At 44.7% G+C, this 14,658-nt stretch overlaps 1 protein-coding gene across 1 annotated transcript in view; it reads right to left on the reverse strand.

The window, feature by feature from the left end:
* Positions 1–5,013: 5,013 nt before the first annotated feature.
* sypb (synaptophysin b) overlaps positions 5,014–14,658 on the reverse strand; it is a gene marked incomplete at its 5' end in the record, with an annotated part of 45,162 nt that continues 35,517 nt past the window's right edge. Inside the window, 3 exon segments of the mRNA XM_084332978.1 lie at positions 5,014–5,106; positions 5,786–6,108; positions 8,999–9,190. Coding sequence (XP_084189104.1) covers positions 5,818–6,108; positions 8,999–9,190 — 483 coding nt within the window. The 3' untranslated portion in view covers positions 5,014–5,106; positions 5,786–5,817.

The raw sequence follows: 14,658 nt of genomic DNA on the forward strand, positions 1-14,658 counted from the left end.
CACATAAACACCATGATGTTTCTCACACAACAACCAGATCAATACATCACGACCTGCACGGAGAAGCTACTGCCAGTGACAAAAACAGCTCACACACAACCCGCAACGTATCTCAAATGCATTGCAACAACACACGTTTTGGGAAAAAACACCGTCATTCACAATACATTTAGCAAGGTAAAACCAGAAGACGTGTTATGAGGGTCTGGCCAACCCCGTACCTGCCCGGAACGCAGATCAGCGAAGTGCAGTCACAAGCGTCCCGTGTTGTTCGATCCGGGCAGCGTCGCCGCTCCACCAGTCGCTACAGTCCCCTTTGTTGACGCAATCCCCGTCTAGGCTCGGGCAGGGTTGACGAACATCCCCTGTCAAGGATGACGTCGTGGTCAAAAGTGTAAAACATGTTAAAAATCAAAGCACGTTCAACAGAATAGCATCAAGCTAACGGCTGCTCCAGCCGTTCGGGTGCTATCGCTTCCGCTCGCGAGACGCCGATCTACGACGCACGCGATCAGGAGCGAGCTCCCGGCGGCGCGCGAGAAGCCAAGCCACCCCGCGCCAGGCCACCGACCGGCTAACCGTAAGCTATGAACATGTAAACAATGACATAACACTCACCCAGACAGGCCGCCGTTCTGAACCCTCCTCACTTTTTAAGAGAAAAGGAAAAACAAGACGTCAACACCGCTTCACAACGGTGATAATAACACGTCCGGCGGAATCAGCACAGTACCAACTGGCCTGTATAGCTGACTTTGAACATGAATCTGCCGCTATCGCACATTACATGCACATATCCCCTCGTGAAGGAATACTCTCATTTGGATATGAAAGATGGGGTCTTAACACGGTGACAGAGAGAATCCACTCGTCCAGAACACACAGGGATCACCAGTGTCAATGGTCGCGGCCCACTAGTTAAAACTATAATGGTCGCCAGACCAAGGCCTTCTGTCGCCTAGACGGCTAAACAAAGGACCCTAGCCTGGGGCCGGTTTCCATAAACTTCGTCTAGTAGCCCCCATAGCACTAACAGACAAGTGGAGCCCGCCAGCAAACACTACTCACCCAACCTGGAACGCACCGCTCCTCACAACAGCGGCATGTCCGACAGTTCAGCTGTGGCTTGACAGGTTTCACCCCAACAAACACAGCAAGGAACTGCAGTTGAGAAGCATGCAGCGGCGTGCTCCCAATACGAAAACCGGTGGAGGGTTTGTAGAATGATCATCATCTTCTAGACACTCCAGTACGAAGACAATATCGCCGTATTTTCTCGAAAATAGTGAGAGAGAAAATAAAGATATGATGTCAACGTATCCTTGTTTCCCAAGCTGTTCCTAATCCAATTTCTTCCATCATGGTGTCAAGTGTGGGGATCTACCGAGGCACTTCTTCCTTGTGGTGAAAGCGAGAAGGAGGAGAGCAGGTGACCACACACCTGCTTATGAAGGTAAGCTGATGAGGGGTGTGGTCAGACTAATACTGGTATTAGAGGTACATTTGTGGTTTATTCAGTACGCGTGCACGTACGCGAGATAGTGCAGAAGGCGAAGCCAAGCTGAGCCCTAACGATACAGAACATGTTAACATCCTAACCTCTTAACCTGCACAGTAACATGTTAACATCTTAACCTGCACAGTAACATGTTAAAACATGATTAATTAAATTAATTAAAATGTTCCTTATGCTTTCTCCTAGCATCATGATCGTCCATGCTTGCTGAAAGAGGGATGTGGCTCTAATGCAGTCCACTTTAGATGATGTGGAACAGTGGTTGGCTTATAGACATCCAATCAAATGTTTGTTCATATTGGTGGGTGGAGTCAGATGACAATAATTATAGATCTAGAAAGTCATGTCCATGGATCGAATGGGATATCTTTATAAATTGTATCATAAATGTTGTATTTTTTGTGTATCTTCATCACATCCAGACTAGAGTTACATTTGTAGTCAAGGAGTAGGAGGACACATTCAGTTGCATTATTATCCATGGGATCTTGCTTACAATGGTTTAAATGTAGAATATGTACCTGGCGAGGATAAAAAATATTATGTTTTCCTTCATTGTATCTCCATTTACTCTGGAATGGTAATAGGTGTGGGTTTACTTACACTGGATTCACATGTCCTAGCTTGTTGTTACCAAAGGAGACCAGAAACATAGGCCTTATGGTTTAGGAGCTATCATGATTAATTTTTGGGGTATGTAATTTCAGACATGAGGCCTGAAAAATATGCTTTGTGTTATAAAATGGGTGATAGCACACATTTGGAGGCAACTGCTGCATTGCTATCACATATTTTCTAGCAGTAGGGGTGTATACCTTCTATCACATATTTTCTAGCAGTAGGGGTGTATACCTTCCCAAAAATCCAAATTGGTCAAAATTTGGGGCCCTGGCTCACGGCCTATAATCATTCGTAGGCCCAAATCACCCGTGTAAATAGAGCGTTGCTTTCATTGCTGTACAAAGCAACATTTACACTCATTACTAGGAATGCAGGGGCTTGTCTAAATGGGGAATATCTAAGGTCATAACATTACTACTCCATCTCCTGGAGAATATTTTATTTCTTTTTTAAAGGTCATTGACGCTCATTGACATTGTTACAAGCACTCATAAGGAAACATACACATTTAACCTTCAACAGAATAATTTCAAGTTTATTTCATTTTGTTTCACATGGATTCCATATAATAAGAATACAATAGAATTCTGGAGAGTTTTCTTTCAGTATTTTCTTCTGACTTATCATTATCATAAATACTAATATGAATACATCATACACAATAAACACAGCACTATCCAAAGGCGTAGAGTATCACAAGACATCATTCACCACTAACAACAGAGTATATTTCATTTGAGCATAGGCCTATTTATAAGAGCTACGTGAAAGAGAAAGAAAAACAGGAGGGTGGGGAGAAAGTGAGGTGCTTCTAAACTGCCTGATTAAAAAAACCTGATTTAAGAGGGGGGGGGGGGAAACGGTGCAATGAACCAATATGGATGAACCGTAAATTCTTCATTTTGACGAGCACCCTGGAAGCAAAACTACCAATCAGACACATCTCTTACCATTTGGCAAAAACACTTTCTTCTCTTCTACCCAAACAGAGGTTTGGCAGTAAGACAAGCACAGCCACCTTGAAAGGAGTAATTATTGCAGCACTCTACTCTGTACTTTGTGGAAATATATAGCAGCAGAGCTGCTGTGTGTGTGTGTCGTACAATAACCACAGAATTGTCGACTCGATACACTCCCATCTCCGGAGTCACTGGACTCGCGGGAGGTCTCGGCCCAGGTGAGCTGCGTTACTTTATGGATGGTGTGACACTTAAGCATTTAGCCTTAACCTCTGAATTTTTGTTCTTGGGTGATGCTTTAGGATAAGGAGAAAGATGCATGCATTACATTCCCTTGCCTTTAGAGAGGGAAGGGATAGAGGAGGAATGGGAGGATGCAGGAGAATTATATAAATGGAGAAATATTGTTCAGCCTGGTTTCCCATGGCTTGATAATGGGCTTCAAAACAGCATAGATGTGCCATATAGTATATGTTGTTCTCACTTTTACCTACAGTACGTTAGTGTGAATATAGGAGTATCCTTGATGCAATATAAATGCTGATTAAAAAACTAGATGACTCTGTCTCACATCTTCCTGGATCACGGAAAAGGCGATCAAAACAGGAGAGGTTTGTCGACAAAATGTGTCTGATGCCAAATTACAAACACCATGTAAAATAATCCAAACTGATAAACATACTTCACGTCCCTGATTCACAATCTTCACATAGATAGCACACTATAGCAGTTTTATTTAGTATCCCAGTTTTTTTTTTGCAAATATCAGATGCTACCATGCTCATTCCTTTTCATTACCCTATATGCATTTGCTTTTTTACATATCAGCTTTTTTGATTTTCTTGTGTGTAACATGAGCGAAATAACCTCTTAACAATAATATTCTGATGGAAAAAATATATATAAAAAATAAATAATAATAAAGTTGAACCGGACTACTCACATTACTGACTGTCTCGTCTCTGCTACACATCATTTTCTACACACTCTTCATAATATTCACATTTTTTTTTGTGGCTTTAATGTTTGCCATCACAACTCACGGCCCTGCGTTGTTCCTTAAAACGGTTATATTGATCAAATAGAAAAGAAAAGAAAATGCAATTTTTTTCCAATGACAAAATAAAAAAAGATGTATACCTATTCTGAAATGAACAACGAAAAACAGGGTTGTGACAGGAATAATCCACGACGAGTTAACCCTTTCACTACCAAATGGTTAACCCTTTCACTGCGACAATACAGAAGGTTAAACCTTTCACTGCCACATGACAAAGGGTTAACCCTTTCACGACCACACTACAGAAGGTTAACCCTTTCACTACCACACTACAGGCGGCTGTAGTAGTGTGGTAGTGAAAGGTTAACCTTCTGCAGTGTGGTCGTGACAGGGTTAACACAAACGTCACAAAAGGATAAAAGGGCTAAACTATGTGAGCTCCTAAACAGAACCGAAGTAAATGCAATTGAATAACTCTGTGCTCAACATTTGTTGTATAACAACTAATATGGAGTGCACAATTATTCAACTGTGTACGTACAATAATATATATATATATCAGTATGTTGATATTTACACAGCACAGACAAATACATTCTCCCAAGTTATTAAATATTACTACAATAATTTTTCTTTCCATAAATTTAAATCTTTTCCCTTTGTAAGATTTATCTTTTAATTGTTCCTCAACAAATGTTTTGGTATTGTATTCAAGTTTCATTTCTCGTAAAATCAAACGGACAATCCCCTGTTGTCTTTCTACAGTTAAATACACCACGAGAATAAACAGCTTGTTACAGTAAGGAAGGATCCATACCCCCCACGACCCCTGCACGACCCTCTCCCGGTGTTGTTTGTCACCTCCTTCCCAGGCCCCCACCTCTCTTCCTCCCCGACCCCCACCCCCCTTTTCTTGTCAAACTCACAGATGCACATACAGAGACACACAGAGGAGTGTGGAATTGTAGGCCGGTGGTCAGGAACCACACTCCAAAAATCACAAGGTCACCCTGGAGAGAGAGACAGGAGACATTCTGTAAACAAAGGGACAATAATGCATTCTGTACACACGGCTGTGAAAAAGCAAATGACCAAACGCTCCACGATTTTACGGCGTGTCGAATCTTCGCAGAAATAAATGGGGATCAACTTGTTGTCGAATCATAACCCCCCCCCCCCCTACTGTAAAATATATCGTCCCTGGGTTTCACGTTGAAAAGATAAAATATGATACCTTCAAGTGGTGACGGACCTGACCATGCACCTATGTCACAACATAGAGTAATTAAGGTTAACAGGGACAGAGAAGGTTACAAAACTGCACCGCATTACCAAAGCAAGGCTATCTTTAGCACTGAAACCCATATGAAGTGTTCCATCTCACACTATTCTACACAGGCCTCACAGCACACAGGATGTCCTGTGGTAGTCCACGAGGTTTAGGGCACACATGTGACAATCCATGAGCTAGTTTTGTATTGTAGTATGACTGGTGTATTATGTCTGTCTGTTCTCTATCTGCTTGGTTGGACTGCATGTTTTTTTCTGTTTTCGTATTGTTCCTATTTTTTTGTTTCTCTTTCTTTCCCGGGATGTGCCCCGGGCCGATGTAACTATTGGTTGAGGGGCACAATATAAATAAATGTATCATATCATATCAATGCTTTGTTTATTCATCTGCTCACTCACCAGCCAGCGGCTGCGATTCGATTGGGACAGGCTCACATCTGCTGATTGGAAAAGGAGGTGGGCTGCTGCTCGTAGCCCTGGCTGTACTCTCCTCCTCCCCCCTCGCTGTAGCCCCCCTGCTGGCCGTATTCGGGCTGATAGCCCCCCTGGGAGCCGGCATACGGGTCCTGCGGAGCGTAACCCTCCTGGCCGAAGGACTCGGGCGCGGGCTGCTTCTCCTGGGACGGGGCGTATGTGCCGGCGAAGGCGCCCATCCAGCCGGTCTCCTTGAACACGAACCACAGGTTTCCTACCCACAAGATCAGGTTGATGAAGCCGAAAGCCTGCAGGGTTGGTTAGAGAAGCGGGGGTTTAGTGGGTGGTGCGGTAGTTAAAAACACTTTTTTAACACTATCCAATCCAATCCCACAACATAAGATAAAAACATAAAAACATAATTTTTTTTATAAAAGCACACAATAAAAACAAATACAATATGTCACATAAAAAAGGCAGGTCTCTCAAAAACTGTTTAAACACCGAAAGCCAGAGCAAATAAATGTGTTTTGAGGCGTGATTTAAACACCTGCAGAGTGGGGGCCTGCCTAACATGCAGTGGCAGCTCATTCCAGAGCTTTGGGGCTGCCGCAGCGAAAGCACGGCCCCCCCTAAGCTTCAGCCTGGACTTGGGAACAGCCAAGAGGAGCTGGTCAGAGGACCTGAGGGACCTTGGGGGAACATAAGGTTCCAGCAGGTCCGAGAGGTAACCCGGTGCCAAGCCGTTCAAACATTTATAAGCGAACAGTAAAACCTAAACCATATATATTTATTACAAAAAGATTTGCACCACATCATCTCTACCTCATTTTTGCTATTTTGCATTATTTGCATTTTGTACTTTTAGTTTTGTATATTGTATATTTTTTGTATAGTGCTTGGTCTTTATTGTTTTTTTTTACTGTATGAAGCACAATCTCAGGGGCTCATACTGAACCAAGCATTTCACTGTAATGTACATGTACCTTATATATGTGACAATTTAAACACAATTTGAAACATGACTAGCTACGTTAAGTAAGTTAAACTTTCTCTATGAAGCATCTTTCCATAGCATTAACCCTTTCACTACCACACTACCAAAGGGTTAACCCTTTCAGCTTTCACTGCGACAATACAGAAGGTTAAGCAACAAAGTGCTTCACAAAAGATCAAAATTAAAAACTTGAGGGGGGGAAAAGAGCCATTGCACAATAACAAATACTTTACTTAATGCAAAACCTAGCAGCCTACATTGGAATTCTTTATTGACAATGCAATATATATATATTTATACACACACACACACACACACACACACACACGCACGCACGCACACGCACGCACGCGCACGCACGCACACACACGCACGCGCACACACACACACACACACACACACACACACACACACACACACACACACACACACACACACACACACACACACACACACACACACACACACACACACACACACACACACACACACACACACACACACACACACACACACACACTTGTGGAGGAATCCCTTTTGTTTATCCCAGCTGTACCAGCAATAGCTTAATGTCACACCCCACCCCCTCTACTCTCCCTCAGTGTTCTCCCAGATGGCCAGGATGAGCGGCCCACTCCTCTTATCCAAGCTCATTAACGTACATGTACTATACCTTGTACTATGTGTTGTGTTTCACTGTATATGAATCATGAAGACCCGTCTACGATCATAGTTGATGAGTCTGGTTCCGCCTGTGTGTACATATAGTATGTAAAAATACTACTATTTAACAAATGTTTTACTATTGTACTTATTTTATGCCTATTCTTAAGTCTGCACGTTTACATTGCACTACTTTTATAGTCTTTTATACCTATTGTTATGTCTGCAATATATGATTTTTTTTATTTTGTCAATTTGTGTGCTGATTTTATGCCTATGTTCATTTTATACTAATTGCTGTGGTGCACTCTGGACTGCGGTCTGTTACGATTCTGGTTCTTGACTACGGTCGGGAACCTCCCACCTTCTCTGTCATCTGTCACTTGATTGCTGTCACTTGTTTTCCCTGTCATTTAGTGCTGTCACTTAGGGGTTGGCTTCTGATTGGCTGTCACAGGGGTGTGTGTGGAATGTTGGTATTTGGTGGCTATATAACATTCCTTTCCTCTGCTTGTCATTTGTCAGGTCTTCACTATAGGCGTTCGGAGATAACGCGGGCGGTTCCTGTTCTGGACCACCACTAAGCTCCATTATCTATTCTCTCTCTTTCCCTTGCCTTGGCATAGTATCCTAGTATTACTCTTTGTGTTCTTTACTATTAAAGTCGAACCTGTTCAAGAGAATACCTTCTCCGTCTCTGTGATTGCTTACAACAATTGGAACTCACCTACCTCCATCCTGACAGCGGTCCATGTGTGAAGAGTATATAGAGATAGTTATTCATATTTATTATTGTTATTGTAGAAATGTGTGCATTGAAATGTCTGTAAAGTCTCGACGACATTGAAAATGAGGGTGACCTCAATTGTATTTTCGAGAATAAATAAAGGTTGATGATGATGATGATGATGAAACCCAAGAGCTTATTTCCATTGTGGTCCTTAGGGCATAGGCGTGTATGTGCGTGTGTGCGTGTGTGTCTGTTTGTGTGTGTGTGTGATGGGGGGGGGGGGGGGGGGGGGGGGCTAGTAGCAGGGGAAGGCAGCAGTAATACATAATACAATACACGGTATCAAACCAATGAAGTACCTAATAAATACATGTCCATACTACAAAGTTCCTCATAAAACCATAGCTATGCACAAACGACATGCAGAGCAATACATATTCAAGTACATGGTTTCAGATCAAATTAATAGTGCGGCCAGTCTGTCTAACCAAAAACATATCTCCTTGTAAAATAATAGCAAATCCATGTCCACGTGCAGCATAACACCCCAGCTCAACCTTACATGATCTCATCAAGATAATCAATAGGGAGGTGTAGTGGTTACGTCATTGGTGTTTCCCGCGCGGTCCACCCTCCTTGAAATTGCCATGTTTTTCCAATGGACCCATTTCTAAATCGTCTCGTTAAAAACAAATAAAGCATGAACATTGGCATGGTGTACCTCCACTGTGTAAACTCCACTTTCTGAATCGAATCAGAAGTGAACGGACCCAAACCTTGAGAGAAACGGGTCGGAGGAGCAACATACCACAGAGGTGTTGAGTCCGGACACCTTGGGGTCGTGGACCTCGCGGCACCGGTTCTCCTGCTCGTCGCAGGCCGTGATGAGAGTGATGACCCTGTCCGGGTCGGTGGCTGTTTTCACGTCCGACAGACCCTTCGCCCAAGCACAGGAAGACACCAGCCACATGAAGGTGAACACCGCCGTCACCACAAAGTCCTGGGGGCCAGTGAGACAACAAGGAGTTAATCAGCCTTCTTCTAATCATCATCTTAACCCTTTCACTGCCACACTACCAAAGGGTTAACCCTTTCACTGCGACAATACCGAAGGTTAATCAAAATCATCATCATTGACCCTGATATGTACCACTGGTGACATGTACTGTACCCATCATTGTTTCGTTTACTCTATAATGCATCACTGTGCCTCATTGCATCACTGAGCACAGGGTGACAGTGCAACCTGGCTAAATATTATTATATTCTTATTCTTATTTTAGTCCTATTGACTACCTAAATGTTTATTGTTGTTCAATGTGAGCGATCTGTAGTGCCGAATTTACCTCTGGATTATTAAAAGATTTCTATTCTATTCTATTCTATTTAATTTCAAACCTGTATTTAAACTCGAAAGGCAACTGATGTTTCCCTCATTTACAGTCACGTCGAGTGATTGATTGATTGAAAACTTTATTAACAGATTGTACATAGTGTATAGTTAAGCAAAACATACAGAGTTAAGCAACAACAAAAAAATACATGTAAAATCACACAGCATATACAATCATAACAATTAGACAAGTAAGGATAACAATCATTAAAATATGTATCCTGTATGATAAGGTCGGGTGGTCCTCTCTGGCAGAGAGATCTGACTTGCATTGGAATCTGTTTCTGTATAAGGCCAGTATTGGTGATCTCCCACCCTGCCTCACTTGATTGCTGGATTAGAGCTGGACCTTATCATACTCGCTCTGGTGTTTGTCTTATACACTTAAGGTTCCTAGAGTTTGCACTGAATTAGAAAAATCATCTTTTAGCTTCTGGCCCCAGAAACATGGAACGTTTTGCAATGCACTTTAAGGCCATGGTTACACTGGGCTAAAACAGCAATGTTCTATTTTTGAATGATTACGTTTGCATGTTCAAGTTAAAAAGCAACGCAGTTTTGTCAGGAAAACGCGTTTTCCTAGTGGTAACGCTCAAAAGGTGTTTTCGTTTTGGAAACTCGCCGAAACTCTGCGACAATGTTGCCATGTAATTTGCGCAAGCCGGATACGGAGCCGTTCTGCCCAATGCCCATGCGCAGTAGAGACCCGCACGGTTATTTCCAGTGTTTACAGCAGAGCTGTCCCAAGTAGCTGCGGCTACCAACGTGTTGTCAAGTTATTGTTGGAGCCCAGTCCAAAACTACAACAGTCTGCATACCCTTAACAATTGTGTGTATTGAGCCGTATTGTATTGTACCCATTCTGCAATCTGTTAAATAAAGTTTTCATCCATTTCTACTTCGTTAACGTTACTACGTTAATAGCCTCGATGCTAACTATATACATGGAGAATGCCATTCACATTAGCATGTAGCTAACAACATCTGAGATCTTTTCGTGAGACTAAACTATCCGCTCTTGGTGGTAAATTGTGTTGATGTTGGTTTTGTTTCATCAACAAATGAGAGGCAGAACACACAGTGAATGTATCCATTTTGTTTATTGCACTTTTATTGCACTTTCTTTGCTGAAAAATAAATGCTACGTTGGCTAAATGGCTCACACGAGGTATTTAAAGATGGTGGATTGTTGTTTTTTAACAATAATAATAATAATAATAATAATAAATCAAATTTATATAGCGCCTTTCATAGAACCCAAGGTCGCTTTACAATCAGGACAAAAAATAGGGCAAGGAAAGTAGGGGGGGAGGGGGAAGAGGGGATGAGGGAAAGTAGGGGATAATGGACCTAATTTAATCTAAAACTAACTGATGGGGAAAGCCTTGGTGAAGAGGTGTGTTTTTAGAGCGGATTTGAAGGTGTCCAGGGTTGGGGCGTTGCGGATTTCGGGGGGGAGAGAGTTCCAGAGGGTACGGGACGCCACGCTGAAGGCTCTGTCCCCAAAAGTCCGTAACCTGGTGCGAGGGATGGAGAGGAGACCTAGATCAGAGGATCGTAGGTTCCGGGATGGAGTGTACTGGTGGAGGAGATCAGACAGGTACCGGGGGGCGAGGGCATGGAGGGATTTGTAGGTGAGGAGCAGGAGTTTGAAGGTGATGCGGAACCTGACTGGAAGCCAGTGGAGATGGATGAGGGTGGGGGTGATGTGCTGCCAGGGCTTGGTGTGAGTGAGAACCCTGGCAGCTGAGTTCTGGACATACTGGAGCCTGTCCAGGGCTTTGCTGGGTACCCCGAACAGGACTCCATTACAGTAGTCCAACCGGGAGGTGACAAATGAGTGGATCAGGGTCTCCGCCACAGAGTCTGAGAGTGAGGGTCGGAGACGGGAGATGTTCCTGAGGTGGTAGAAGGCAGACTTGGTGACAGATTTGATGTGGGAGTGAAATGAAAGTGTGGAGTCAAGGGTGACGCCCAGGTTACGGACTTCGAGAGACGGGGAGATGGAACAGCCGTCAACGTGGAGGAGGAGATTTCCAACCATCCCGAGCAGTGCCTTGGGGGCCACAACCATGAGCTCTGTCTTTTTGCTGTTGAGTTTAAGTAATTTGGTTGCCATCCAGGTTTTTATAGCGTGGAGGCAGTTGACTACAGACTGTGGGGGGAGCTGGGAGGATGGTGAGGTGCTGATGTAGAGCTGAGTATCATCTGCATAACAGTGAAAGTTGAGTCCGTGGTGACGTATAATCTGACCGAGGGGGAGCATGTAAATGGTGAATAGTAGGGGACCCAGCACAGAGCCCTGGGGGACACCGTGGTTGACTGGGGCCGGGGGGAGGATGAGCCGCTGACGCTGACAAACTGAGATCTATTTGTGAGATATGAATGAAACCATGACAGAGCTGTACCGGTGATGCCTAGGTTGTCGGAGAGGCATTTGAGGAGGACTGAGTGGGATATTGTGTCGAACGCCGCGGAGAGGTCGAGAAGGATGAGGAGGCTGATGTGTCCGGAGTCTGCAGCAAGGAGGAGGTCATTAGTGATCTTGATGAGGGCGGTCTCTGTGCTGTGATGTGCTCGGTAGGCTGACTGAAGGGGTTCGTAGAGCTCATGGTTGGACAGATGTTGATGAAGCTGGGCGGCGACTGCCCTTTCCAAGGTTTTGCTTAGGAAAGGAAGTGGAGTGCCTGTGGAGCTTTTTTCCCTATTGTTAGGTTTTAGTGAGTTTTTCCTTACCTTCGCGTGGGGTATGTCTGGGAGTGCTTGCATTCTTTCATTTATTTGCATTCATCTAAAAATGTTTGGACCTTATGGTGTTCTTGTTCTGTTCTTGACTTATTGTTATGTTTTCTTCTTGACTTGTTTAAAGAAGATCTGTACGGCCCATGGGGACATTAACGTGTGTTGTCGGGCCCTATAAATAAATTTGATTTGATTTGATTTGAAGGTTGGAGATCGGCCGGTAGTTGTCCAGCACCTCAGGGTCCAAACCAGGCTTTTTTAGGATGGGAGTGATGGAGGCGGTTTTGAAACAGGAGGGAACTATTCCAGATGACAGAGAGGAGTTGATGATGTCCGTTATGATGGGGCAGAGGGTAGGAAGGCAGGCCTTGACCAGTACCGTAGGCATGGGGTCGAGGGAGCAGGTGGAAGCTTTGGCTCTGGTAACCAGCTTCATGACCAGCGGAACATCCACTGGGGAGAAGGAGGAGAGAGAGCACTGGGGATGGAGGGATGTAGCTGGGAGCATGTAGTCCGGCGTCAGGGGTAAGTGAGGAGGGGAGGGGGCGGGCACCATGAGTTGTTGGTGGATGGAAGTCACTTTAGCCTGGAAAAAGTCCAGGAACTTAGAGCAGAGGTCAGGAGCATCAGTGTGGGAGGCAGTGAGAGGGCGGAGGAGACGATTTATGGTTGAGAAAAGCGATCTGGGGTTATTTTGCTGTGAGGTGATGAGGGTGGAGTAGTATGCGGTCCTAGTCTTGGAGAGAGCCTCTCTGTAGGACCTCACGTGGTCGACGAAGGCCAGACGGTGGACGGTGAGGCCAGATCGCCGGGAGAGTCGCTCCAGTCGTCGACCCACTCTTTTCATAGAGCGGAGGTCAGAGGTAAACCATGGGGCAGGGCGAGGAAAGGACACATTCCGGCTTCTGAGGGGCGCCAGAGAGTCCAGGCTGAGGGAGAGGGCGGCATTGTAACAGGCCGCTAAGGTGTCCGGGGAGGTATCGGAGGGAACCGGGGCCATGTGGGTAGTGATGAGGTCAGATAGGGCTGATGCACACACTGACTTGGTGTCCCTGAATGTGAGGGTGCGCGTTGGGCGCTGCCTGGGCGGGGGGATAGGGACAGTGAAAAGAATGGCATGGTGGTCAGATACCGCAAGGTCTAGGTGGGAGGGGGGGTTACCGGTGGAGCAGACCAGATCCAGAGTGTGACCTTTGGAGTGGGTGGGGCCCTGGACATGCTGCGTGATGCTGAGGCAGTCCAGAAGCGACAGGAAATCAGCAGTGTGTGTACAGGAAGTGTATTGGCACGTTCAACTTTTCTGATTGGTTGAAAATGGCCTTCATGTTTGTACTACATCGCCACCTACTGCTTTGGCATTTTACTACATGTATATACATCACTGTGCTCAGGAGGCAAAACGATGTCTAACTTGCCTGCCATTACGTAGTGTTCTGAAAAACGAAACTGAAACTGAAAACTGAAAACGAAAACTGGCCCTAGTGTAACCGCAGCCTAAAACTCAATTCATTAGTATCTATTGGTCAATCTTTAACACATTGATTGCCAGTCAGCAGGGGGCACTATGGGCCGTCAGCGCCAGAATACAGTGTTTGCAGTGCTAAAAACTATATTAAATATTATAGCTATGGATCTAATAACGTTTTCGATTGTCAGTGAGTTTCTTCCAGTCAACATGCAAAAAACAGAAAGAATTTTCATCCGTACATTTCCGTTTTATACCGTGGTGAATATGAGTATAGTTTGAGTGATTCTGAGTAATCCCAGGAAAAGACGCGAAAACAGTGTTTTATTGGAATTCACTAAACACGTTGCCATTCCTCGCTTGGATCAACAATCAATCTGAAATCACAGCTAGATTATCTGTATTATCTTTCATCATGCACGCATGAAAGGGGGCTTGGAGCGGGCCGCCCATCCATGCCATGATGTGACCAACGGGACACAACACACACACATACTACACAGACACAGAGCGATCGCGGGGAAAAAAATATCGGATCAACGCAAGATTGGTAATATATAGTCCTTACCTGGTCTCTGATGTACTGCAAAAAGAATAATCCAATTATCTGATCGCCATTCCAGATATCCACAGCGATCCTGTCTCCGACGTTATCTGGCATTGCACATGAACGGGCGGGCGGGTCAGTTGTCCAAGCTATCCCTACAAGCGCGTGCTTTGCCGGAGTGTTGAGAACCCACCCCCACGCCACAGCTCGGTAGAGAAAAGAAACCACATAGTTTCAAATGGAGCGCAATAGCGGCCGCAAGGCGTTAGACGGCGGTATTGACCATCTGCGATCTCAGACACATTCAGTACAGCATGCACA

Source organism: Notolepis coatsorum, assembly GCF_963971535.1.
Source record: "Notolepis coatsorum genome assembly, chromosome: 17".
Classification (NCBI taxonomy): domain Eukaryota; kingdom Metazoa; phylum Chordata; class Actinopteri; order Aulopiformes; family Paralepididae; genus Notolepis; species Notolepis coatsorum.